At 57.3% G+C, this 22,725-nt stretch overlaps 1 protein-coding gene across 23 annotated transcripts in view; it reads left to right on the top strand.

The window, feature by feature from the left end:
* The window catches only part of ARAP1 (ArfGAP with RhoGAP domain, ankyrin repeat and PH domain 1), a 67,807-nt gene extending 46,085 nt beyond the window's left edge, over positions 1-21,722 (top strand). For 11 of the 23 annotated variants that reach the window (XM_063783146.1, XM_024347333.3, XM_063783157.1 and 8 more), the window contains 22 exons: positions 893-978; positions 2,449-2,631; positions 3,709-3,883; positions 5,005-5,139; positions 7,230-7,365; positions 7,675-7,777; positions 8,677-8,872; positions 9,134-9,185; positions 9,297-9,460; positions 9,588-9,800; positions 10,129-10,234; positions 10,918-11,065; positions 11,155-11,241; positions 11,328-11,396; positions 11,686-11,803; positions 12,978-13,091; positions 13,313-13,458; positions 18,250-18,332; positions 19,059-19,109; positions 19,295-19,358; positions 20,606-20,755; positions 21,116-21,722. In XM_063783146.1, coding sequence (XP_063639216.1) covers positions 893-978; positions 2,449-2,631; positions 3,709-3,883; positions 5,005-5,139; positions 7,230-7,365; positions 7,675-7,777; positions 8,677-8,872; positions 9,134-9,185; positions 9,297-9,460; positions 9,588-9,800; positions 10,129-10,234; positions 10,918-11,065; positions 11,155-11,241; positions 11,328-11,396; positions 11,686-11,803; positions 12,978-13,091; positions 13,313-13,458; positions 18,250-18,332; positions 19,059-19,109; positions 19,295-19,358; positions 20,606-20,755; positions 21,116-21,133 — 2,597 coding nt within the window. In that variant the 3' untranslated portion in view covers positions 21,134-21,722. Of the gene's footprint in view, positions 1-892; positions 979-2,448; positions 2,632-3,708; positions 3,884-5,004; positions 5,140-7,229; positions 7,366-7,674; positions 7,778-8,676; positions 8,873-9,133; positions 9,186-9,296; positions 9,461-9,587; positions 9,801-10,128; positions 10,235-10,917; positions 11,066-11,154; positions 11,242-11,327; positions 11,397-11,685; positions 11,804-12,977; positions 13,092-13,312; positions 13,459-13,997; positions 14,031-18,249; positions 18,333-19,058; positions 19,110-19,294; positions 19,359-20,605; positions 20,756-21,115 lie in introns of all 23 variants that reach the window. The other 12 variants (XM_024347330.3, XM_024347332.3, XM_024347331.3 and 9 more) reach the window with 3 other exon arrangements.
* The last annotated feature ends 1,003 nt before the right edge of the window (positions 21,723-22,725 follow it).

Here is a 22,725-nt window from a genome sequence, read left to right as displayed (position 1 = left end):
CTGGAGGGCGATGGGAGGCAGGGACATGGTCAGATTTGTGGGTCAGACTCTGGCTGGTGGGTGGAAGCTGAGTTAGAGGGGCAAGACTGGAGATCAGTGAGGAGGCTGCCATAGGATCCAGGAGAGGGAGGAGGAGGAAGCCTGGCCTGGGGAAGCCGTGAGCATTTGAGGGCTGTTCAGGATCTATGGTGGAAAACTCTCTGACTGACTGGATGAGGAAGATGAAATGCGAGAGGGTTGAGCCCAAGGTTCATTCATCTGCTCAATCGAGGCCACTCATTCTGGCCACTGCGTGCCAGATGCTGGGGATTCTGTCGTCTTGGGAGCTGACGTAGCCCAGGTGGCGGCTGTGGGCTGCTGGAGGTGGGGATCCAGGTGGAGGAGCAAGTCTGGGGAAGTGTGCTGGGGAGGCCCTCTCTGAGGAGGTGACATGCCAGCTGAGATCTGAATGGCAGGAAGGAGTGGCCATGAGGACATGGGTGATGACAGTCTGGGTAGAAAGATGATGGAGGGGAAGCAGGTAAGGAGTTGTGATCTAATTCTGGGAGCCACTGGAGGGTGAAAGCAGGGATTAGAAGTCAGGGATTTACATTTTAAAGAGATCACCTCTGGCAGGGCTTTGTTAAGAGTGGCCTGCAAGAGGCCAAGCATGGTTCCAGGGGGCAAGTTGCAGAGGGCTGGTGCAGGAGCCCAGGCAAGGATTACGGGGCTCAGTCCTGCCCTGTGGGGAGCAAGAGTACACGGCTGGATTCCAGAGCTGCCAGCAGGCCTACCCCCTGGGGCCTGCCTGTGGCCTTTCATCCCTGCCTGTCCCAGTAGACACTGGGGGTGGGTAAGTGCTCCCGTGAAGGGGAGGGCCCAGGTGATTCTGGGTCTGGCCCTGTGTCTACAGGGGAGCACCGTGGCCTGGGCGCTGGCGTCTCCAAGGTGCGGAGCCTGAAGATGGACAGGAAGGTGTGGACAGAAACACTTATCGAGGTGGGGATGCCCCTGCTTGCCACCGATACTTGGGGTCTGCCCCATTCAACAGCTGTCTGGGTCTCCCAGCCCCCTCCCTGTCTCAGTGACCACAGCACCTTGGAGCTGGAAGAGACCCTTTGTGATAATCTAGTGGGTGGGGATTTCGGAAAAGCAATTTTTGGCAAAGTCAGCAAACTGGCCAGTGAACTAAGAATGTTTTTATAGTTTTAAAGTGTTATTTTTTTTAAAAGAAAAAAAAAGGAAGAAAATGCAGCAGAGACTGTATGTGTTCTGTAAAGCCGAAAATATTTACTATTTCGCCCTTTAGAGAAAGAATTTGCTAACTTCTGATCTAATTTCACTGTCATCCATTGAATAGATGTGTAAACTGAGGTCCTGGGCAGGGCTGTAATCTGCCTGAGATTACCCTGTAAATGCATATTGACCACCATCCCTGCCTCTTTCCATCCCACTTCTGGCTGACCCAGGGCCTTCTCCCCTACCTTGCACAGCCCCTCAGACGCCCTCAGCCTCCATTTCATCTGAACTCACATGTACCAGTGGGTATATATATGTGTGCTGTGTGTGCACACACGTGTACATTTATGCCCCTGTACTGGAAACTCCCAGGTACCCATATGTGGTAGATATAGGGGAGAACCTGCAATGGGAGGGTAGACCCAGGCTGCAGACTCCAGACACTTGGAGTGTCACATCCGTTTCTCACCTCCCCACGGTGTGTTTGGCACATAAGTGCTAAGGACTTTGCATATGTTAATTAACTGACTTTCAGAACAAGCCAGGAGTTAGGATTAGAATAACCAGTTTACAGCCTTGAAGCCCAGGGAGAGAAAATAACTTGCTGGAAGACACAGAGTGAATCAGTAGTGGCAAGGACTGTTCTGCTTTGTTCTGTGCTGTGACTCCAGCACCCCATACAGGACCTGACAAGGAGGCAAGGTGGGGGGCCTAGGAAATGGCTGTGGAATGAGGAGCCGAATGAAGGAACTGATTACCAAATGCTGGATCCCTGCACTCACCCAGAATCCACCCCGATCCCTCTTGCCCAGAGAGGAATGTCAGGGACAGGAGAGGTTTCCAAAATCCCTGCCCACCCCATTGGCTGACAGGTTAGGCACCCATCCCCAGCTGTCATAGCCTCAGGAATGCAGAGCTCCAGATGTGGAACTGGGTGGGGCAGCAGCAAGGCCCCTGGGACCAGGTGCAAGGCCTGAGGCATCCACCTGTCAGTCTGCTGACTCCCTGTCCTGTCACTGAGCCTGAGACCTAGGCTCAGAGCCCAGTGCTGGTGGCAGGAGCATCCCCAGCCACCAGCAGGCCAGGCTGTCCTCACCTTCCCCATTGGGAAAGTGGTCAGATGGCCTGGCTCTCCCAGCCCCTTTCCTAACAACCTCAGAAACCAAGTTTCTGCCCGGCACGGCCCCTGGCTGTCAGCTGGCCCGTCTGACCTCCTGTACACCCCCACAGCTCTTCTTACAGCTGGGGAATGGCGCTGGGAACCGCTTCTGGGCAGCCAACGTGCCCCCCAGTGAGGCCCTGCAGCCCAGCAGCAGCCCCAGCACCCGGCGGTGCCACCTGGAGGCCAAGTACCGTGAGGGCAAGTACCGCCGCTACCACCCGCTCTTTGGCAACCAGGAGGAGCTGGACAAGGTCAGGGCACTGCAGCTCTGGGGCCCCTTGGGACCACCCCCGTCTTTCTGCTGCCCTGTTCCTCATGCTGTCTTAACCCATCTCATCTACCAGCTCAGGGAGATGCCTTGGCATATGGGGAAACTGATGTTTGGAGGGCAGAAGGGCCCTGCCTACGCCATGTGAAAAGTTCTGGCCATGCAGGGAGGAGCCAGGCCTGACCCTTGGGCCAAGGGCACATCCCCAGCATCTGTCTGTCTCTCTCCCAATTCCTCAGTCTCCTGCACCCCGTCCTGTTGCTTCTGAATCCTGCCAAAAAGAGTGAACTTGATGGGGATGCTATTTCCTGTCAGGCTCATGAAAAACAGCTAGGCTGCTCTGACCCACCCCCATCCACACCCCACTCAAGATGAGGCCCCGCATGGGCCCCAGGCCCTGACAGGCTGGGAGCCAAGTCTTAGGCCCTGATCTGGCTCTGCCTGAGTGGGAGGCAGCCAGCTCCGAGGCAGGGGTATGCCATTTGTGACCTCTGGTTGGCCTTCAGCCCCTCCCCCAAACCGCCCCTCCCAGGCAGACTCAGTCCAGCTAGAAGCCCGGTGGGAGTCAGGCCTCCACCTCCCAGGGACCCAGGCGTCCTGCTCCCAGCCCAACCCAGTCTAGCCTGCAAGCCAGGAGGGCGGCAACTCCCATTGGTTGGGAGGGCTGGGCAGGCGGTGAGGAATTCAAATGTGGGAGGAATTAGCTACAAAGCACCCCCCCCCCCACCCCCGGCTCCTCCACAAGGCAGAAGGAGCTTGAGATCCTCTGGAGGCTCTGGCTGACTGGGCAGCTGTGTCCAGGCGGCCAGCAGGGGTGAGGCCCCGGGCAGCTGGGATCCCCTGGCCTCTGCTAGGCAGCCCCTGCTCACCCCTCCTCCCCTTGGCCTCTCTCTTCCCTCTCCTTCTCTCTTTCTTCCTTCCTATTCTCTCTTTCAGTCTGAGGATGGACTGCTCCAGGCCTGGGTGACTCCTTCCTCTTCTTTCCTCTCCTCCCCTGTAGCCCCTTTCCTTGTGGGCCCCCTACTCCTTCTTGGGCTGACCCTCCCCTGCCTCTTCCTAGGCCCTGTGTGCTGCAGTCACCACCACAGACCTGGCTGAGACCCAGGCGCTCCTGGGCTGTGGGGCTGGGATCAACTGCTTCTCGGGGGACCCTGAGGCCCCCACGCCCCTGGCTCTTGCAGAGCAGGCGGGGCAGACGCTGCAGATGGAATTCCTTCGGAACAACCGGACCACAGGTGAGCGTGGCAGAGGGTGGGGGTCCACCAGGCTGTGCAGTGCCTGGTGGGGTTTGATTTACCTGCTGCTCTCAGGCCGTGATCGCAGCTCCTCAAGGGCCTGTGATAAATCATGTATGAGCTGGGGTGTGCTTGGGTTTGCATGTCAGTGTGTATTTGTACTGCGTATGCATGTTCCTCTGTGTCTGTGTCTCTGTGACTGTTGATGACTTCCCTGACTTGCAGTGTGGGCCCCTCAGGATGGCTGGCAGCTGTGCTGGTGTTTGTGCGCCTCTGAGCCCCCTGGATCTGTGTTTCTGGGGATGTTGAGAGCTTTGGAGTACATGCGTGTGCAGAGTGTGTCTGTGTTGCTGCGTGAGGGGTGCTGAGTTACATTTCTCCATGTGTGGGTCACCCACCTAGGCAGCCCTGTCTACTGCCCTGCTTGGGTGGAGCTCAATCCTGAACTTGATTTGGGTACCATTGGCTCCCTCTTGGGGTGGGTGAGGAGGGGTCAGTGGGCTGAGCAGCACAGCTCGTGGCCCAGGCCTGGCCTCTGGGGCTACATCCCAGGACTGAGGGTGGAGCTCAATGGCTGGGGCTCTGGGCTCAGGGCCATGGGTGGGCGGGGCACACTGGGCTGGAGAGAGCCCAGGTGTCCAGGGAGACACAGGAGACCACCCAACTGGCTTGGGCTTGGGGACAGATCATCGCCCCCCCACGGTGCTGACCGTGGGGAACAGGGCTGTAGTCAGGCTGCCACCTTGAGCTTCCCGCTGTCTGGGACAATCCTCTTTCCAGGGATTATTATTGAGTTTGCCCAATGCCCCCCTCATGCCAGTGTGCCTGGCCTATGCCTCCAATCTGGAGAGTGGGGTGGGGCAGGAATCAGGGAGGCTTCCTGGAAGGGGAGGTGCTGGAACTGGGCCTTGGGAGTGGAGTGAATTTCCACAAGTGGGGAGAGGTGGAGAAACAGCCTGGACAAGACCCTGCAGGTAGGAGGGGGAGCTTGAGGCTGCCAGTTAGGGAGCTGGGGCTGATGATTCGAAAGTGAGCCTGAATGCCCAGGCCAGGTGGGAGTGAGGTGGGGACACCCTCTTGGGTGGCCAGCATGACCTGCCATCCTTTCCCCGCCTACAAAGAGGTGCCTCGGCTGGACTCGATGAAGCCCCTGGAAAAGCACTACTCAGTTGTCCTGCCGACCGTGAGCCACAGTGGCTTCCTCTACAAGACTGCCTCTGCCGGCAAGCTGCTACAGGACCGCCGGGCCCGGGAAGGTGGGTGCCACCCCAGACCCTGCTTTGGCCCATGGCATCTGGTCATGGCTGCAGGGCTAGGGAAGCCAGGGCTGGCCAGACTGGTGGACTCTGGCAGAGTCACCCTGGAGGGCTTCCTGGATATAGTCTGTGGTACACAGTAGGTGCTTCCTAAATGATCCTGGTGGGAGTGGGGGTAGTGCATGACACTGCAGAGCAGGTCACTGCCAGAGTTTCTTTGGACTAAATGAGCCTTTATTGAGCCCCTACTGGATATGGGCTCTGCTGAGCATCTGGTAGTAAGAGCCTGTGGCTGGTAGGGAGTTTGAGGACTGAACGAAAGCCCTATCCCTCTGATCTCAGCCCTATCCCTCTGATTCACTCCCCAACTCAGAAGAAAATCCACAAGAGCCCGCACAGTTGGCCACCACCCCCATTACCTCTCTGAACCACCCCCCTAATCACTCTGCCGGTCTCCTCACTGTTTCTCAGACACGTCGTCACCTACCAGGATCTTTGCCTGTGCTGTTCCCTCTGCCTGAAATGCATTCCCCCAGGTATCTGCATGGCCAGTCCCTCACTTCCGTCAGGTCTCTGTTTCAGTATCACTCCTGCAGAGATGTCATCTCTGACTACCTTATGCAAAATAGCACCCCCCATCTCTCCCTTTACCCTTTGGAGATGGAGTTTCGCTCTTGTTGCCCAGGCTGGAGTGCAATGGCACGATCTTGGCTCACCGCAACCTCTGCCTCCCGGGTTCAAGCAATTCTCCTGCCTCAGCCTCCCGAGTAGCTGGGATTACAGGCATGCGCCATCATGCCTGGCTAATTTAGTTAGTAGAGATGGGGTTTCACCATGTTGGTCAGGTTGGTCTCAAACTCCCGACCTCAGGTGATCTGCCCGCCTTAGCCTCCCAAAGTACTGGGATTACAGGCGTGAGTCACCACGCCTGGCTACCCTGCATTTTCTTCACACCACTTACCTGGTACTCATTTGTCCATTAATGTACTTATCTATAGATTCTCTGTACCCCACTGGGACATAAACTCCTTTTGGCCACCACTGCCTGTAGCCCCCAGATCCTAGAACAGTGGCTAGCACACAGTGGGCACTTGGCAAATATCTGCAGAATGAAGGATGACTCAGGCAGAGCTGGTGCTCCTGGAGGGAGCCCATCTGCGGGGACGGGCCTGAGGACACATTGCTCTCAAAGAGCAAATGTCAGGCCCTCACAGACAGGATGAGAGACAGAGTCTGCTGTGGGAACTTTGTGAGGTCATTGCTGACAACATCCCTCAGCACCTCCTGCGTGCTTTCCTACGGGGACAAAGCCCTCCAACTCCCAAAGAGATTTCTTTGGAACTCCATGCTGTTCACAACCTCATTGCCCCAGGTCTGCCTCCCTCTGCCTGACAATGTCATTTATGTAACAACTGCCTGAGTCATCCTTTTTGCCCTGGATGCCAGGAAGCTCTGAGCCACTGTAAAGCTCAGTGCTGTGAACGGTACAAGCCTGCATGGCCATGACAGCCTATCCTTTCCATTACCTTTCCTGGTCCAGATTCCCATTTCTGTTTCTTTTATGGGACCTTGCCAGTCCTTCAGAGCCATTGTAGCAGGAGGCAGAGTACAGAGTGATGGATGCTTCTGGAAAAGGAGGTTGGGGCATAGAAGGCTTCCTGTGACATTCAGGTGGTGGGTAGAGGGGACAAGGTTTGCAAAAGCTGGGAGTGCTGGGTAGGGATGTGTGTGTCCAGGAGTGACAGAGGCAGCTGGAGAGACGGGCAGGGGTAGACCTGGCAGGGCCTTGAATGGCAGGCTGAGGGGCACAGAGTCTGTCCTGAGGACCATGGAATGGTTTTGGTTAGAGGAAGGATGGGGTCTGATTTTAGCTAGATCACTCTGGGATTTTGGAAGGGGCTGCTGCAGAGGCCTGGGGGAGTGGATGACTTGTGGGCTGGCTGGCGTGGTGGGGATGCAGAGAGGTGGATGGATTTAGGGAAAACTTGAGAGAATGAAGAGCTCATGGGTCAGATGGGAGCAGGAGCCCCGGGAGGATGCAGAGGTGGTTTTCAGGTGGTGGGGGGCTCCCCTGCCCAAATTCTCCCCAGAGTTCAGCCGGCGCTGGTGTGTCCTTGGTGACGGGGTCCTGAGCTACTTTGAGAATGAGCGGGCAGTGACCCCCAATGGAGAGATTCGGGCCAGCGAGATTGTGTGCCTGGCAGTGCCCCCTCCTGACACCCACGGGTGAGTACTCCTGGGCAAATCAGACTGTGGTTGCTATAAGGTACAATCCCCCACTGGGGAGACAGGGAAATAGACCCAGAGAAGGGGAGGACCTCCGCAGGGTCACACAGCAAACGGAGGCTGCACAAGGGCCGACTCCGGTCTCTTGAGGCCCTAGCCCAAGACTTTTCCACCACCTCTTAGGGGACCAGAGTAAGGACAAGCGCCAAGGCAGTGCGGAGGGGGCAGAGGATGGCGGTTGATGGTGCGGGTTGGGGGTGGGCCCGTGCTGGATGAGGTGGGCCTGAGTCCTGGCCTGTGTATTTGCAGCTTTGAGCACACCTTTGAGGTGTACACGGAGGGAGAACGGCTGTACCTGTTTGGGCTGGAGAGCGCGGAGCAGGCTCATGAGTGGGTCAAGTGTATTGCTAAGGTGAGCCTGGGGTAGCAGGGCGGGTGTAAGGGTGTCTGACTGGGGAAGGTGGGGCCTCCTGGCCAATCCCATGTATCCCAGCTCCCCCGTCTAGAGAGCAGAAGCTAGATGCAGGGCAGCAGACATGGAGCGGGCCTGTCCCACTAAGAGCCTACTGTAATCTGCAGCCCTCTGCGGAGTTGGTCAGACCTATCCTAGCTCTGCAGAAGAAGGGCTGTGGGCCTTGCACTCCATAGGTGCTCAATAAGTGTTTAACAGTGAATGACAGTCAGAGCCATCTTAGGATGGACAGTGCGGCCTCCAGAGGGGGTGTGCTCCTCGTTCCTGGAGGCGAGCAAGCAGAGGCTGGAGGGAAGAGGCAGGGAGGCCACCGGGAGAGCTCTGCCTCGGGGACTAGAGCCAGGTGCCTGTGGGGTCCCCTGTGCTGTGAGAGCCTGTGACTTTTTATCATTCACTTCTCCGTTGATCAGTTGTCTTGTGCGCCTCCTGAGAGTCAGCCCTCGGAGACCTGGGGACCCAGATGAACCAGGCTTAGTCCTAGCTCTTCAGTAGCTCCCATGTGGGTGGGGGAGACAGCTCCCCTGCGGGTGTAGTTCAGGCGGCAGCAGCAGTGTAACCAGTGCCACAACAGAGGGCAAGAATGCTTTGGTGCTGTGGGGGCCCAGAGAAGGGCCCTCCAGAAGGTGTCTGGGAAGGCTTTCCAGAGGCGGGCACATCTGAGTGGGTATGAAGTGGCGCATGGTACCCAAGTTCCATCACTGGGCTTGGTTCTGCCTTGGGGAAGAGAAGAGAAGGCAGCTGGGTGGGAAGAGGGCATGTGCCTGTAAGCCAAGGAGCTGGGGCATTGGGGCAGGCAGTGCCGTTGGCTGATGCTGTCTCCCCCGGCGCCTCTCTGCCAGGCATTCGTGCCTCCCCTAGCCGAGGATCTGCTGGCCCGGGATTTTGAGCGGCTCGGACGCCTACCCTACAAAGCTGGCCTGAGCCTACAGCGGGCCCAGGAGGGCTGGTTCTCTCTCAGTGGCTCGGAGCTCCGTGCTGTCTTCCCGGACGGGCCCTGCGAAGAGCCGCTGCAACTACGGAAACTGCAGGAGCTTTGTGCGTGGACCAGACCTGGGCCCCCAGCCTCCAGGGCACCCTATCCTGGGCTCCCAGGCCCCCAGCCCTTGCCTGGAAATCTGAACTCTGCCTGGCCTGGCCAGAGCCGCCATCCTGCCCTCTCATGTCCTTGGGGTGCATCTCAGCCACCCCATACGTTGGTGGGCGGGTCTCAAGGGTGTGTGTGTGCTCACAGAGGGAGGGAGCAGGTTGGGGATCAGGAGCAAGACCTGGGCCTCACCTTGACTAACCCCTCCACAGCCATCCAGGGGGACAGTGAGAACCAGGTGCTGGTGCTGGTGGAGCGAAGGAGGTGAGCCACGGCCTCCCTGAGGGGCTCTGAGAAGGCTGGAGCAGTCTGATGGGCCTGGGGACAGGGTGGGATAGGTGTAGGCCCCTCAGTGACTGACTGTCCCTGGCCCAGGACACTGTACATACAGGGCGAGCGGCGGCTGGACTTCATGGGTTGGCTGGGGGCCATCCAGAAAGCAGCCGCCAGCATGGGGGACACGCTGTCGGAGCAGCAGCTTGGGGACTCGGATATCCCGGTGATCGTGTACCGCTGTGTGGACTACATCACGCAGTGCGGTGAGCCCTGCCCCTAGGGTGCCAGCCCCGCCCCTCCCGGAGAGCCGCCTCCCGCCCCAGAGCTGCGTGGCCCCGCCCCATGACTCTATGCCTCAGGCCCCGAACGCTTGGCCCCGCCCCTCCCTAGGCCTGACCTCCGAGGGCATCTACCGCAAGTGTGGGCAGACATCGAAGACACAGCGGCTGCTGGAGAGCCTGCGGCAGGATGCGCGCTCTGTGCACCTCAAGGAGGGCGAGCAGCACGTGGATGATGTTTCCTCGGCGCTCAAGCGCTTCCTGCGCGACCTGCCTGATGGGCTCTTCACTCGCGCCCAGCGCCTAACCTGGCTGGAGGCCTCAGGTGGGCCCTGCAGCCCGTGCCCAGCCTCCTCCTCCTCCACCCATCCCTCCGGACTCTTGCGCCCTTCCCTTGTGGCACTTGCACTAGGCTTACCCTAACCCACAGGCTCCAGTTGCCTGCCTCTGCTTCTCATTCCCATCGCCGCTCCATACAGAGCCAGGGGCCCTGGAAGACCGAGAGTTCCTTACCCTGGTTGAATGCCTGGCCTGCATTGACTTGGAGGGCACAGGGACTGCTGTCACCCACCATGAGAGGCAGAGCAGCCCAGGCGGGGTGGGGGGAAGATAGTTACAGGGGGTTTCTGACTTGATTTATCTTTCCCACCCAGAGATTGAGGACGAGGAGGAGAAGGTCTCCAGGTACCGAGAGCTGCTGGTGCGGCTGCCCCCTGTCAACCGGGCCACAGTGAAGGCCCTTATCAGCCACCTGTACTGGTGAGGGACGATACCATTGTGAGATTCTGGGGGGATGGGATGAAGGTTCTTCTACCCCCACCCTGGCTGACTACCCTCCTCTGGGAGCCAGCTGGGCTTTTGCACCAAGTGCTGACTGTGATCTGCCCTAACATTGGATATTTGTAGAGCAGGGGTCCCCAATCCCCAGGCCACAGACCAGTACAGGTTCGTGGCCTGTTAGGAACCAGGCTGCACAGCAGGAGGTGAGTGGTGGGTGAACAAGCATTACTGCCTGAGCTCTGCCTCCTGTCAGATCAGCCGCGGCATTAGATTCTCAAAGGATCGGAACTCTATTGTGAACCGCGCATGGGAGGTGGCGCGCTCCTTATGAGAATCTAATGCCTCTGAAACCATCCCCTGCCCCCCGACCCTGTCCTTGGAAAAATTGTCTTCCATGAAACCAATCCCTTGTGCCAGAACTGTTGGGGACCACTGTTGTAGAGGATTTTTCCAACTGGGGCCAGGGTACCTTGTCTGGATCTCCCAGCTTCCCAGTCCTGCTCCTACCAGGACCCAAGATATGGCCAGAAAAACTGTTCCTACCCTGTTAAATAGTGGTCCCCTCTGACCAGACCAGTCTTGGACCTGTCAGAAATTAACAGGGTGAGATGGGAAGCTCTGGCCTGACTCCTCACTCAAAGCCCTCCTCCTCCCCTCTCCAGTGTTCAGTGCTTCTCAGACACGAACCAGATGAACGTGCACAACCTGGCAATTGTGTTTGGGCCCACGCTCTTCCAGACAGATGGGCAGGACTACAAGGCTGGCCGTGTGGTGGAAGACCTCATTAACCACTATGTGGTGGTGTTTAGTGTGCGTCCCTGGCCAGTGGGCAGTGGAGGGCAGGGGTGATCCTTCCAGATGGCGGTGACCACCTGTCCCTGCCTCTCGCCCCTTCCCAGGTGGATGAGGAAGAGCTCAGGAAGCAGAGGGAGGAGATCACTGCCATTGTGAAGATGCGCGTGGCTGGCACTGCCAGTGGGACCCAGGTGAAGGCTGGAGCCTGGGTGGGGGGCTTGGGCCTGCCACCTGCACCCATTTCCTAGGCCCCCAGCTGAGCCCTGTCTCCCTGCAGCATGCCGGTGACTTCATCTGCACAGTGTATCTGGAAGAGAAGAAGGCAGAGACTGAGCAGCATATCAAGGTAGGTGCTGGGACCTAGAAGCCAAGGGGCTAGAGAATCAGGCTGGGCCAGGTACAGGCTCAGATGGCCAGGGGAGCAGTGCTTCTACCCCAAGGAGAGGACCAGTTTGGGACCTGTATCTGGCTGGTGCTGGGGTCTGCTCCTAAGAACCACTCAGAAATACCCCTCTCTATCCCAGGACTCCAGAAGGGCCTGAGAAGGATGGGCTCAGGCTCTGAGTCACATAGCAAGGTTGTGGCAGAGCAGGGGCTAGGCACAGGTAGGCTAATCTCCTCCTTGGTCCTTGCAGATCCCAGCATCCATGACTGCTGAGGAGCTCACCCTGGAGATCCTGGATCGCCGGAACGTGGGCATCAGGGAGAAGGACTATTGGACCTGCTTTGAGGTCAACGAGAGGGAGGAGGCAGGTGGGTGATGCTGGGCTTGTGCAGGGTGTGGTATGGCTTGTCTTGTCTCAGCTGTAGCCCCAGTCTGTCCTCCCCTACCCTGCACATGAGGATGGGTGGTGAAAAGGGCTTTGATGACGTGTTGCTGTCACACTGATCTCTGTGATGGTGGTGATAGGGTGCTGGCAGGGATTGAGGTTATGGCTGTCATGTGGCTGATAGAAGATGTCAGTGACAATGGTGATGGTTGAGGTGAGAAAGGTATTTTATGGTAAAGGTGGTCTTGATGGCAGTGGAGGATGAGGCTGTATCTGTTCATTTGTTTTACTATATTTGTTGAGTGCCAGGCACTGGGCTAGGGAGCCACACACACAGTCCCTATCCTCGTGGGGGTTAGTCTGGTGTGGGATGGAGGCATTAGTCTAATGATCATACCAATAAATGTTCAACTACAGATGCGTTAACTGCTGTGGAGGAAAGACCCTTGGCATTGCCAGGTCTTCCCTGAGCCAGGATGGGAAGGAAGAGTAGGGGTTACTTGGTGAAGAAGGCAAAAGCCCTGTGGTGGGCAGAGGCACAGCCCTTTCAAGGAGACGAGGGCAGTGAGGGGGTGGTGACATGGGTGGGGCTGGAGATCGAGGCAGAGGCAGCCATGCAGGGCCTAGCAGCAATGCAAGACCATCGGAGGGCTAGTGAATGGCAGTTTAAGAAGATTGCTACTCGCTGATGGGTGGGGAGAGGGAAATTAGAGCACACTTTGAAGGCCATGGTTTCGTCCAAGGAGAAGGCGGTAATGTGGGCTGGGGTGGCAGCAGTGGAGATGGACAGAGCAGAGAGATTCAACGTGTGGATTGGGAGAGGGAGGAGGGGTTTGTTTCTGGGTTGAGCAGCCTGGCGGGTGGTGGTGGTGTTTCCCTGATGGGGGCCACAGGGAGGGTGGGATGGGAGGCAGGGGGTGGAGATCATGGGCATGGTTTTGCACATGTTGAATTTGAGCAGCTTTGGTCACAGCCAGGTGTGTCAAGCCTGAAGCTTGGTCATGGGAAGGGTGGTCATGATGGTGGTGTTTTGTGTCGTGGCACTTGCAGACGGTTGGAGTGGACAGGGGATGTGTAGGTGATAGGTGCCCATCTGCCAGCCTTTGGTGGTATCGGGCCATGTGGTCCCAGTGACGGTAGGTGTGACCTCTCCCCAGAGCGCCCCCTGCACTTTGCGGAGAAGGTGCTGCCCATCCTGCACGGGCTGGGCACGGACAGCCACCTGGTGGTGAAGAAGCACCAGGCCATGGAGGCCATGCTGCTGTACCTGGGTAGGTGGTGCCTGCAGGGTGGCCAGGCTCCGGGTGGTCCTCTCTTCCAGAGCCAGGGTGGGACCTGGTGGTGCCAGGTAGGAACAGCTCAGACAGAGGGCGCCAAGTGGGTGGGCCTCTATGGAGAGGCTGGGGCAGGATGGGGCAGCTTCCTTCATCCTGGGACCCAGCCCCGGGTAGGGGTTGGTGCAGCCTGTGCCCACTCCAGTCCCACCCCCCAGCCAGCCGTGTCGGTGACACCAAGCATGGCATGATGAAGTTCCGTGAGGACCGCAGCCTCCTGGGCCTGGGCCTGCCCTCAGGTGGCTTCCACGATCGCTACTTCATCCTCAACAGCAGCTGCTTGCGGCTCTACAAGGAGGTCCGGGTAAGTGGCCCCGCTGGGTTCTGCCCCAGGGTGGGCACCTGTACACCTGAATGTGCTCAGAGATTCCCCTTGGTCTGCAAGTGGAAATATTCCCGTTACAGGCTCTCAGGATGGCACAGCAGTGGGGGACAACTGTAGACTCTCAAGACCCCTCCTGCTGTGGCCCTGGATGGCCACTCTAGTGTGCCCTGTAGCCCCACTAAGCCCTGGCACCCGGATGCCATCACACCACTCCATGCCCATGCTCTGTCTCACTGTGCCTGTGCCTTATCACTGCATCCACAGGAACCTGTTACTTGATGACAGCCCCAAGTTGTGCGTGCATGCCTTGTCATATCGTATGTCATATGCCTCCCAGGCCACCCTCCTCACTCATTCTGTCCACATGCAGGTGTTCTCCCAACCCAGACTCCATTTGACACCCTCCACCTTCTGCACATACATGCCATACACACACCCCAACCCCACACATCACTGCACATGCTGTCCTGGCTCTAGACCTGGGACTTCTTCCATAACCCTGATCCTCTATCAAACAGAGCCAGAGGCCGTGGAGCGGGGCCCCTGAGACCGTGAGTAGCTGTGGGCTGACTGCCAGCTGCCTTACACCACCTGGGGGCCAAATGAGCTGGGTGGGAGCATGGGGAGACAGCCAGGGCTCCTGGCCATCTCCAGGCATGGGTCCCTGCCCCCTTGCCAGTTGGCACTGGCCCCTATCCTGGGGCCTAAGCTCCTCCCCTTTATCCCTAATCCTGTCCCAGGGTCCTTTCCCCAATATAGGGTTCCTTATCAGTGCAATGCTCTAGAATTTTCCAAAGGACTTAGTGTAGAAGTTAAAGAGCCAGTAATGATGGCACCTAGGTTTGAATTAGAGCCCTGATCTTCATCTCCTGTCATCCCTGGAGCCACCTTATTTCCAACCCTGGACAGTGTTCCAGGACTGTCAGAATGTTCTTGCTACTGCCCTGATCCTAACATGCCAGGGTGGGACGAGAGAGGCTTGTGGGATACCCCCACCTGGGGTAGCAGTCTCTCTGAGGCTTCCTGGCTGGCTATTTCCACTCTGCACACTCCTAGGAGAGAGAGCTCATCCCTCCGCCCTTGGGGCTGCCCTGTTCCTAGGGGGATACTTCTGTCTGGAAAAGGTCCTTGCTCAGGTTCTGCTGAGAATCTGCATCTCATGATGCCCCCATGGGTCCCAGCTATGCCTTGGGGGCTACAGAGCATAGATGCCCTGCAGCAGGGGTCCCCAACTGTTGGGAACAGGGCCGTGCAACAGGAGGTGAACATCGGGCGAGTGAGCATTACTGCCTGAGCTCTGCCTCCTGTTAGGTCAGCAGCGGCGTTAGATTCTCATAAGAGTGCAAACCCTACTGTGAACTGTGCAAGCGAGGGATCTAGGTTGTGCGCTTCTTATGAGAATCTAATGTCTGAACATCTGAGGTTTTACAGTTTTATCCCGAAACCATCCCCCCACCCATGGAAAAATTGTTGTCCACAGAACTGGTCCCTGGTGCCAAAAAGACTGGGGACTGCTGCCCTGCAGGATGGGCAACAGAGACATGGTTCCAAGCCCGGTGGTCTAGTCTGAGCTCCCACAGCTACCGCCCACCCCATCCCCAGTGTCTTCAGCCTCTTCCTGCCCCTTGCATTTCCTGAGGTCATCTGAACAGGCTTGGCTGCCATGGCAGGAGCAGAGCAGATAGAGCAGGACCTCATCTCCTTCTCTTTGCATTTTGTGCCTCCTCTAATGCATCCTGGGCTCCTGCTAACCCTGTGGGAAACACCGTCTCTTCTCTCCTTTGCCCTCTTCTGTGATCACATCCTCACTTCTGAGCCTATCTGCCCATCCAGTCAATCCCCCTTGGTTCTGGGATGCTATTTCCCTGGCCCCCTCCCTCTAGGAGTGTTTAGAACCCTTGCTGTGGGCAGAAGGGAGGGAAGATGGCTGAGGTACCTGGAAAGGGAGCTGTGGATCCCTGGGCATGGAAGGAAGGAGGCAGGAGAGCTAGAAAAAGGGATGAGATCTAATGTTCCCTAAGGAACCTGGCTTAGTGCTGGCCCTTCACATACTGAGACATGGAATCCTTACTACTGTTCTCTGAGGAAGAGGGCTGTCCCCACTTCCAGGTGAGAAAACAGGCTTTGTGTGTCTTGCCCAAGGCCATCTATAAGTGTAGACTGGGACTTGCACCCAGGTTTCTTAGTGTGGAAATGCAAGCTTGTATTCCTGGAAGTCTCCGACTTGAGGACTCAGCAGGGAGGAGTGCTCAGCACAGGGTAGGTGGTGCTCTTCACACCCCAGAGACAGCCAACACCTCTGGCCTGGCAGAGGCCCTGAGCAGATGTGAGCTGGTTACCACGGGGTTATCAACTCTGGCATTTGTTGGTTTATGCGGCAGTAGGACAGAATATTTGAAATTGGGACAATCTCAGGTGATTCAGTAGGCTATATGTCCACTTGTGCCTTATCCTGGGGGTCTCCTCTTGTTAAAGACCCTGAGGCACCTGGAAAAGGCACATGCTAGAAAGATCTTAGTTCCAGCAGAGACCCTTAAGCATCAAGAGTAAACGTCATTGTCTGCCCATGGCCCCATGCCTTGGAGATGCTGGAAACATGAGCCGTCTGATTAGAAATGTCCTTGGGCCAGGTGCAGTGGCTCATGCCTGTAATCCCAGCACTTTGAGAGGTCAAGGTGGGAGGATTGCTTGAGTCCAGGAGTTTGAGACCAACCTGGGCAACATGGTGAAACCCTGTCTCTATAAAAATTAGCCGGATGTGATGGTGCATGCCTGTAGTCCCAGCTACTCAGGAGGCTGAAGTGGGAGGATGGCTTGATCCCATGAGTTGGGGTTGCAGTGAGCTGAGATTGCACCACTACACTCCAGCTTGGGGGAGTCATTCTCAAAAGGAGATTGCATTGACTGACATCCTTCCCTCCCAAGACCCACTTCTGCAGACTTTCTGACTCAGCCACCCTTACATCACACACATGTCATGCACATCAGACCCCAAGGAATCGGAGGCCTGAGGGTTGTGTTTTCATTCTTGGAGCCACAGCCTGGTTTGAATGCCTTGATTCCTGCAGTTGCCTCTGCGCCTGACTGGGCCTGTCCCGTCCACCCTCAACTCACTTGACTGCTTGCTTCTAGTTCTGTTCCCCTCCCACCCACAGCCTGACTTCTTCCAAACCCACAGCCTGTTTTCCATCCCCTCAGCCGATTCCTCCCGTACCTGGAGTCCAGTTTCCCCCACATCCTTCCTCTCTCATGCCCAGAACCTTGTGTTTTCCATGCCTGCAGCCGAATCTCTTTTATAGCCTCTGTCTCAGTCTTTCCATTTCTGCCATCAGCTGTCTTCCAGTTTGCAGGCCGATTGCTCTAGTGCTCCCAGCCTTGCTTCTTCTGTGTGTGCATACAGGTTTCTTCCTTGTATTCCCCCACGTCTTGTTTCTTCCATGTCCGAAGCCTGATTTCCTCCCGCCTGCCTAATTTCCTCCCTGTCTGCAGCCCTGATTGTTCCATGCCTGCAGCCCAGTTGGTTCCAGGCCCTCCTGGGCACATGGCCATAATCAGGTTAGGTGCTGTCTGTAGAAGACATGAGGCTTTCCAATCAGCAGTTATCGGGGTAAAAGCAGAGTGAAAAGTCCTTACTAAGGCCCTCCTAAGCCACACCCCCTGTGAGAGCACAGAGGTCTTCTCCAGTCCCTAAGCAGCCCATCCTTTTGTGATATCACAGGAAGTCCACCAGTTCCCAAAACTTCCCCTTCCCCTGGCCGTCCTTTCTCTGGCCCCTGCTGAGGAGCCATGCCTGGTGGTGGCTGGGAGCAATGGTGGGGAACAGGGGGGAGCTGGCTCAGTCTTTGACCCCCAGTTTCGGTTGTAAGTGAATCCCCCTCCCCTGCCATTCACTCTGGTGCCCCTGTGGACTCCAGGGGTGCCTGGTAGGGGTAGGGCTTCAAGCAAGTGGCTCCTAGAGCAGGAGGAAGCCTCATTAGCTTGACCTCCAACCAGCCTCTTCCTTGGGGGTCATTGCCCCCATCCCTCTGCCTCCGAGCCAGCCTGCTCCTTCCAAGCCCAGACCCATATGCAGAGGCGGGGGCCAGAGGTGAACATTTTGGCAATCTGGTGTCCCTCCCCAGTACATTGGTCTCTCGCTTCCTGACCTAGACCATTGGGAAGTTCTTCCTGTGGTCTATTGAACAGCTGTTCTGCTTCAGCTTGAGTCATTAGCCTTCTTGTGGAACCAAAGAGCTAGTAACTGCTGGTCCCTCAAGCCTTCTGTTCACACGGTCAACCCTGGAGCCTCCGTGGGGCAGAGAGGGCTGAGAAATGAATAATCTGAGATGAACATAGACACAGGCAGTCAACTGAGGCTCTCTGATCACACCCGCTCGTTCCAGTTTGGTGCTGGGGGAGGATGTACAGTTCTCCCTCCACATACAATCTGATTCAGGGTGATACTTCAAGTCCTCCAGTTTGCAGGGCATCAGGGTGGTGCTGGGATTCGCTGTTACAGATGTCCCAGTTGGGATGGCTGCCTCGGAGACTGAGGGTTGACTGTCTGATACTGCTGCAGGGAGACAGGCCTTGGGGGCCTAGGGCTGGGAGGTTGGTTGGGCTAGATTGTGAACAGGGAGGGCTTTATCAGGAAGGCTTCTTGGAGGAGGCGCCCTGTGCTGGGATGCAAAGAGGGCTGGGGAGTTGGAAGAGGGAGCTGCCCAGTCGGGAGAGCGGCCCCAGTGCCCTTTCTGCAGACTAAAGTGCCCTCTTCTCCTTGCCCTACCCCAGAGTCACCGGCCTGAGAAGGAGTGGCCTGTTAAGAGTCTCAAAGTCTACCTGGGAGTGAAGAAGAAACTCAGGCCACCCACCTGGTAAGCTGGGACTGGGCAGATAGGCCTGCTACTGGGGCTTATGGGGGCTCAGAACTGATGGGGGAGGCACAGCTGGGGTTTTTAATTTGACAGAGGTCGGTGCAGGGGCTCTGATGGTGTGGTCCCCAGACCAGCAGCATCACCTGGACACACCTTCAACACAAATTCTCCGCCAAGTGCAGTGGCTCATATCTGTAATCTCAGTACTTGGGGAAGCCAAGTCAGGTGGATTGCTTGAGCCCAGGAGTTCGAAACCAGCCTGGGCAACATGGCGAGACCCTGTCTCTACAAAAAAATACAAAAATTAACTGGGTTTGGTGGCGCGCTACTCAGGAGGCTGAGGCGGGAGGATCGCTTGAGTCCCGGAGTTTGGGCTGCAGTGATCCGTAGTCACGACACTGCATTCCAGCCTGGGCGACAGAGTGAGACCCTATCTCAAAAAAAACAACAAAAAAAACAACAAAAAAACCCCACAAATTCTCAGGTGTCACCCCATTCCTACTGAATCACAGATTCTGAGGGTAGGGCTGGGGCTTAGGGGTGTCAAGGGCCTGGGAGGCTGGTTGGGGCTGAGACAGGAAGAGGCCAGGATGTGCCACTCTTGTGAGAAGGCTCTGAACTCTGGCTCTGGCTCTGGCTGTGGCTTCTGGGCTCTGTCCTGGGAACTGGGGCGTTGAGCCTCTATGGCCTGTCAAACACCCAACTCTCTCCCTTCTTCCTCTGTAGCTGGGGCTTCACAGTGGTGCATGAGACAGAGAAACATGAGAAGCAGCAGTGGTGAGTGAGCGCCTCATCCTGAGATCCCAGGCTGAGGAAAGATGGTGGCACGTCCCCCTTCATTGTGTCCCTCATCACTGCCCAGATCTGTGACCACTAGCAGACCCTGGGCTGGGAAGGCAGACACGGTGTTCCCTGCTCAGTCAGGCCTTTGGCATCATGTGGGTCCGCGTCCAACCCTGCAGGTACCTCTGCTGTGACACACAGATGGAGCTCCGGGAGTGGTTCGCTACCTTCCTGTTTGTGCAGGTACCAGGTGCAGAGTGTGGGGTGTGGGGTGGGTCCCTGGAGGCTTCCATTATGGAGAATGGGGACATTGGTTTCTGTGCTATTCAACCCACCCCTTGCTTCAAGGAGATTTTGAGTTGCTTTTAATTCATTTGCTAGTTTATTCAATAAACCCTTCCTAGCACCTACTGTTAGTCCAGCCCCAAGCCAGGGATGCTAGGGACAGACAGGACACAGACCCTGCCCTTGGGGCACCCCTCATGTGGACAGGAAAACAGACTCAGAAGTGGCCAGTTATAGCCCAGTGTGATCAGTGCTGTGGTGGCAGTGAAGAGCCCAGGGGATCTGAGTCTTAGGAAATGTGGGAGAATTCACCAAGCATAGAGGAGGGGGATGGCTTCTAGGCAGAGGGAACGGTTTAGGCAAAGGTCCAGAGATATGCAAGAGAAGCACAGATTGTTACAGTGGAATGTGAGGGGAGAAGCCAGGAGTGCTGGAAGCCAGCACAGGAAAGGGAGTGAGAAGCAGAATCTCAGAAGAGGCTTGTAGGTCACGCTAGGGAAACTGACCTCGACACAGAGGTCAGTGGGGAACCATTGGCGGGGGTGGGGGTGGCATTTAGGCAGAGTGTGGTGCAGGCTTGAGTCTTCGAGGGCTCACTCTGGGTGCAGCGTCGGGCAGTGGGACCGAGGGTAGAACCCAGAGGTGAGCAGGCCAGTGAGGCAGTGGCTGTGGTAGCCCAGGCAGGGACATGGTGGGGATGACTCCTGAGCCAGAGCAGGGCCAGAGGCTGGGTTAGACTTAAAACAGATGAATTAAGACACAGAGTTTTTAAAGTGAGAGCTCATATGTGTTTAGGGAAAGGGAGACAAAACAACCAGGGTGCTAGGCTGAGTTCTTTCTTGGAGCTGTGTTCTTTTAGCCCTGAGCTTCCTGGTAAGCAAAGCCTAAAGGGAAACGGTGGATTCTGTAGTTCCCGGTTCCTAAGACGGGGTGCAGACGTGTTCCTCTAAGAGAAATGTTTTCTTGGTTCTTGGAGGGGTTTGTGGATCTGGAGATTGGAGTTGTTGAGTAACAGAACTGGCCGTGTTTTGCCAGAGATGCAGTCATGTTCTCCCCACAGCTGCTTCTCATATCGGCGGGGATCAAAGCTGAGGGTGTCATCTCAGACCACAGCTGGAGGCATTTCTGGGAAGGGTGGGCAGAACTGAGGCTGAGTGTCTGGGTGAACTGAAGCTGAGCCCAGCCCCTTCCTCTCTGCTCCCCAGCATGACGGCCTGGTGTGGCCCTCAGAGCCCTCACGCGTGTCCCGGGCAGTGCCTGAGGTCCGGCTGGGTAGCGTGTCACTGATCCCCCTTCGAGGTAGTGAAAATGAAATGCGCCGGAGTGTGGCTGCCTTCACCGCGGACCCTCTGTCTGTGAGTGGCTCTCCATGCCTTTGGGCAGGGGGCTGGGGGCCTGGCTGGGTGCCTGCCTTCTACTCCACAGTAGATGATTGCCCTGATTGTCCTCCCCGATTGCCCTCCGGCCCCCTCCCTCCAGCCTTGGTGGGGGCCCTCATAGGCCTCTTTGGTTCACACCATTCAAAGGAGCCCCTTCTGCCTGGCCCTGGAAGCTGGGAGTCCCCTCTGCCTGGCCCTGGGAGCTGGGAGCCTGGCTGATTGGAGTTCTCCCCAGCTGGCAGTGGAGAGTGGCTGCAGCAGCTGCAGCAGCTTCAGCGGGGCGCCAGCCCCTCTGGGCCTTCACAAAATACCTGTGGGTCTCTTGCCTTCCTGCAGCTTCTGCGCAACGTCTGAGCACAGGAGCCCATCCTTGGTTCTAGGATTCCGCCGCTGGAAGCCTTCTGTTCAGACACCCCTTATGCTCCAAGGCCTGATGTGAGCCAGCGGGGGGTGCATGGGAAACTGCACCCCACAACCCACATCCTCCATCCTGACTGCAGCATGGGGTTCCCCGGCAGGGGTGGGAGGCAGCAGGGTCAGCCTGGGCAGGAACCTCTCCCAACTCTGTCCAGGTGTTCAGACCTCTTGGCCCAACCTGCTCACCCCACCGGGTTCACTGTCCTTGTGGGGCTGGAGAGATGGGCATAAGTCAGGAACTTGGGAGGACCACCACCCTTTCAGAGGCGTGAGGCCCTGGGGCGCTGCCGGAAGGGAGCCCCCTGCTCCTCCCAACAAACTCCAGAACAGCAGAAAGCGGGTGCTGTAGAGGAGCACTCAGCTCACGGGGAGGGAGCTCTTGGCTGAGCTTCTACAGGGCTGAGAGCTGCGCTTTGGGGACTTCAGCCTTCCTTCCAGTCTGGGCTGAGTGGGGGGTCCAGACTACCTGATGCCCCTTCCCCAATTTGGGGACTTTTTGATAATATAAATATATCTGTATATTTTACCCTATGGTGCTGAGGCCTGTGATTGGTTAAGGGGATTGGGCGTCCTGGGGTAGGAGGGGACAGGAGGTCGGGAAGCCCAGCGGTGAGTGCCTAGTGCCTGAAGCTGAGAACCTAGGCCTTGCTTTCTCCAGGTCCTGAGCTATTCAGACGACCCCCTTCCCCAAGCAGAGCCCTGGCTTGACTCCATGCCTTCCCCATTGTACTATCCTGCAGCCAGGCTGGGAATGCCGGTCCTTTCCTAGCCAGCACTGACCCTGGCTGGACACAAGCCCCTGTCCTGCTGCAGTCCGAGTCTGAGTCCCAGCTGGGGCCTGGGTGTAGTGTGTCAGTGACTCAGGCCTGGCAGCCCTACAGCAGCCCCCTGCTGGAGACATAAGGTCAGAGCCACAGGAGCCTGAGGAAATTGAGAAGAAGCACCTTTGGGTCACCTGTGGCCCCAGTGCCTACCCCTCCAGAGGTGGGGCCTGCCATGCACCAGGGGGCTGCCCTCACTGGGCACTGCCTGGCCATCTCCACTAAGAAGACGAGGCCCTGGCCTGCAGAGGAAATAATGAGCTGCTCAGAGATGGGTTTGGGACTCCCTGGGGAGGTGCCAGACACCACATTCCCGCCTCTGCCTAGAGCCTCATTACCACCCGCTCTTCGGGGGCTCAGTGGGCGGACAGGCTGACCTCCATCCTTAGCCTCAGCCAGTGGGGCTGGGCAGAGTGGGTGGGGATGGACCATGTGACCTCCGACTCAGGCATCCAGCTCAGTGGGGAGCCTGGGGTCCAGCGGAAGACTTGGGGAGCTGGACTCCAGGTTCCCTCTCGCTGTCTCAGGAAGGGGAGGTATATGGCAGGAGACTGGAACCAGTTCCCTGAGTCCTGCTGACCTATTTCACAGGCTGGGGCTAAGCCCCTTGAGTCTCCCACCTCCTGTGGGTCGCTCTGGCCAGATCCACAGGTCGAATGTCTGACCCTTCTGCCTCCAGCCAGGACAGGTTGGACCCCCTTATCCAAG

This window comes from Pan troglodytes, chromosome 9, assembly GCF_028858775.2.
Source record: "Pan troglodytes isolate AG18354 chromosome 9, NHGRI_mPanTro3-v2.0_pri, whole genome shotgun sequence".
NCBI classification, from domain to species: domain Eukaryota; kingdom Metazoa; phylum Chordata; class Mammalia; order Primates; family Hominidae; genus Pan; species Pan troglodytes.
The sequence above is the reverse complement of the archived record's forward strand: the minus strand, read 5'-3'. Positions and strand labels throughout refer to the sequence as shown.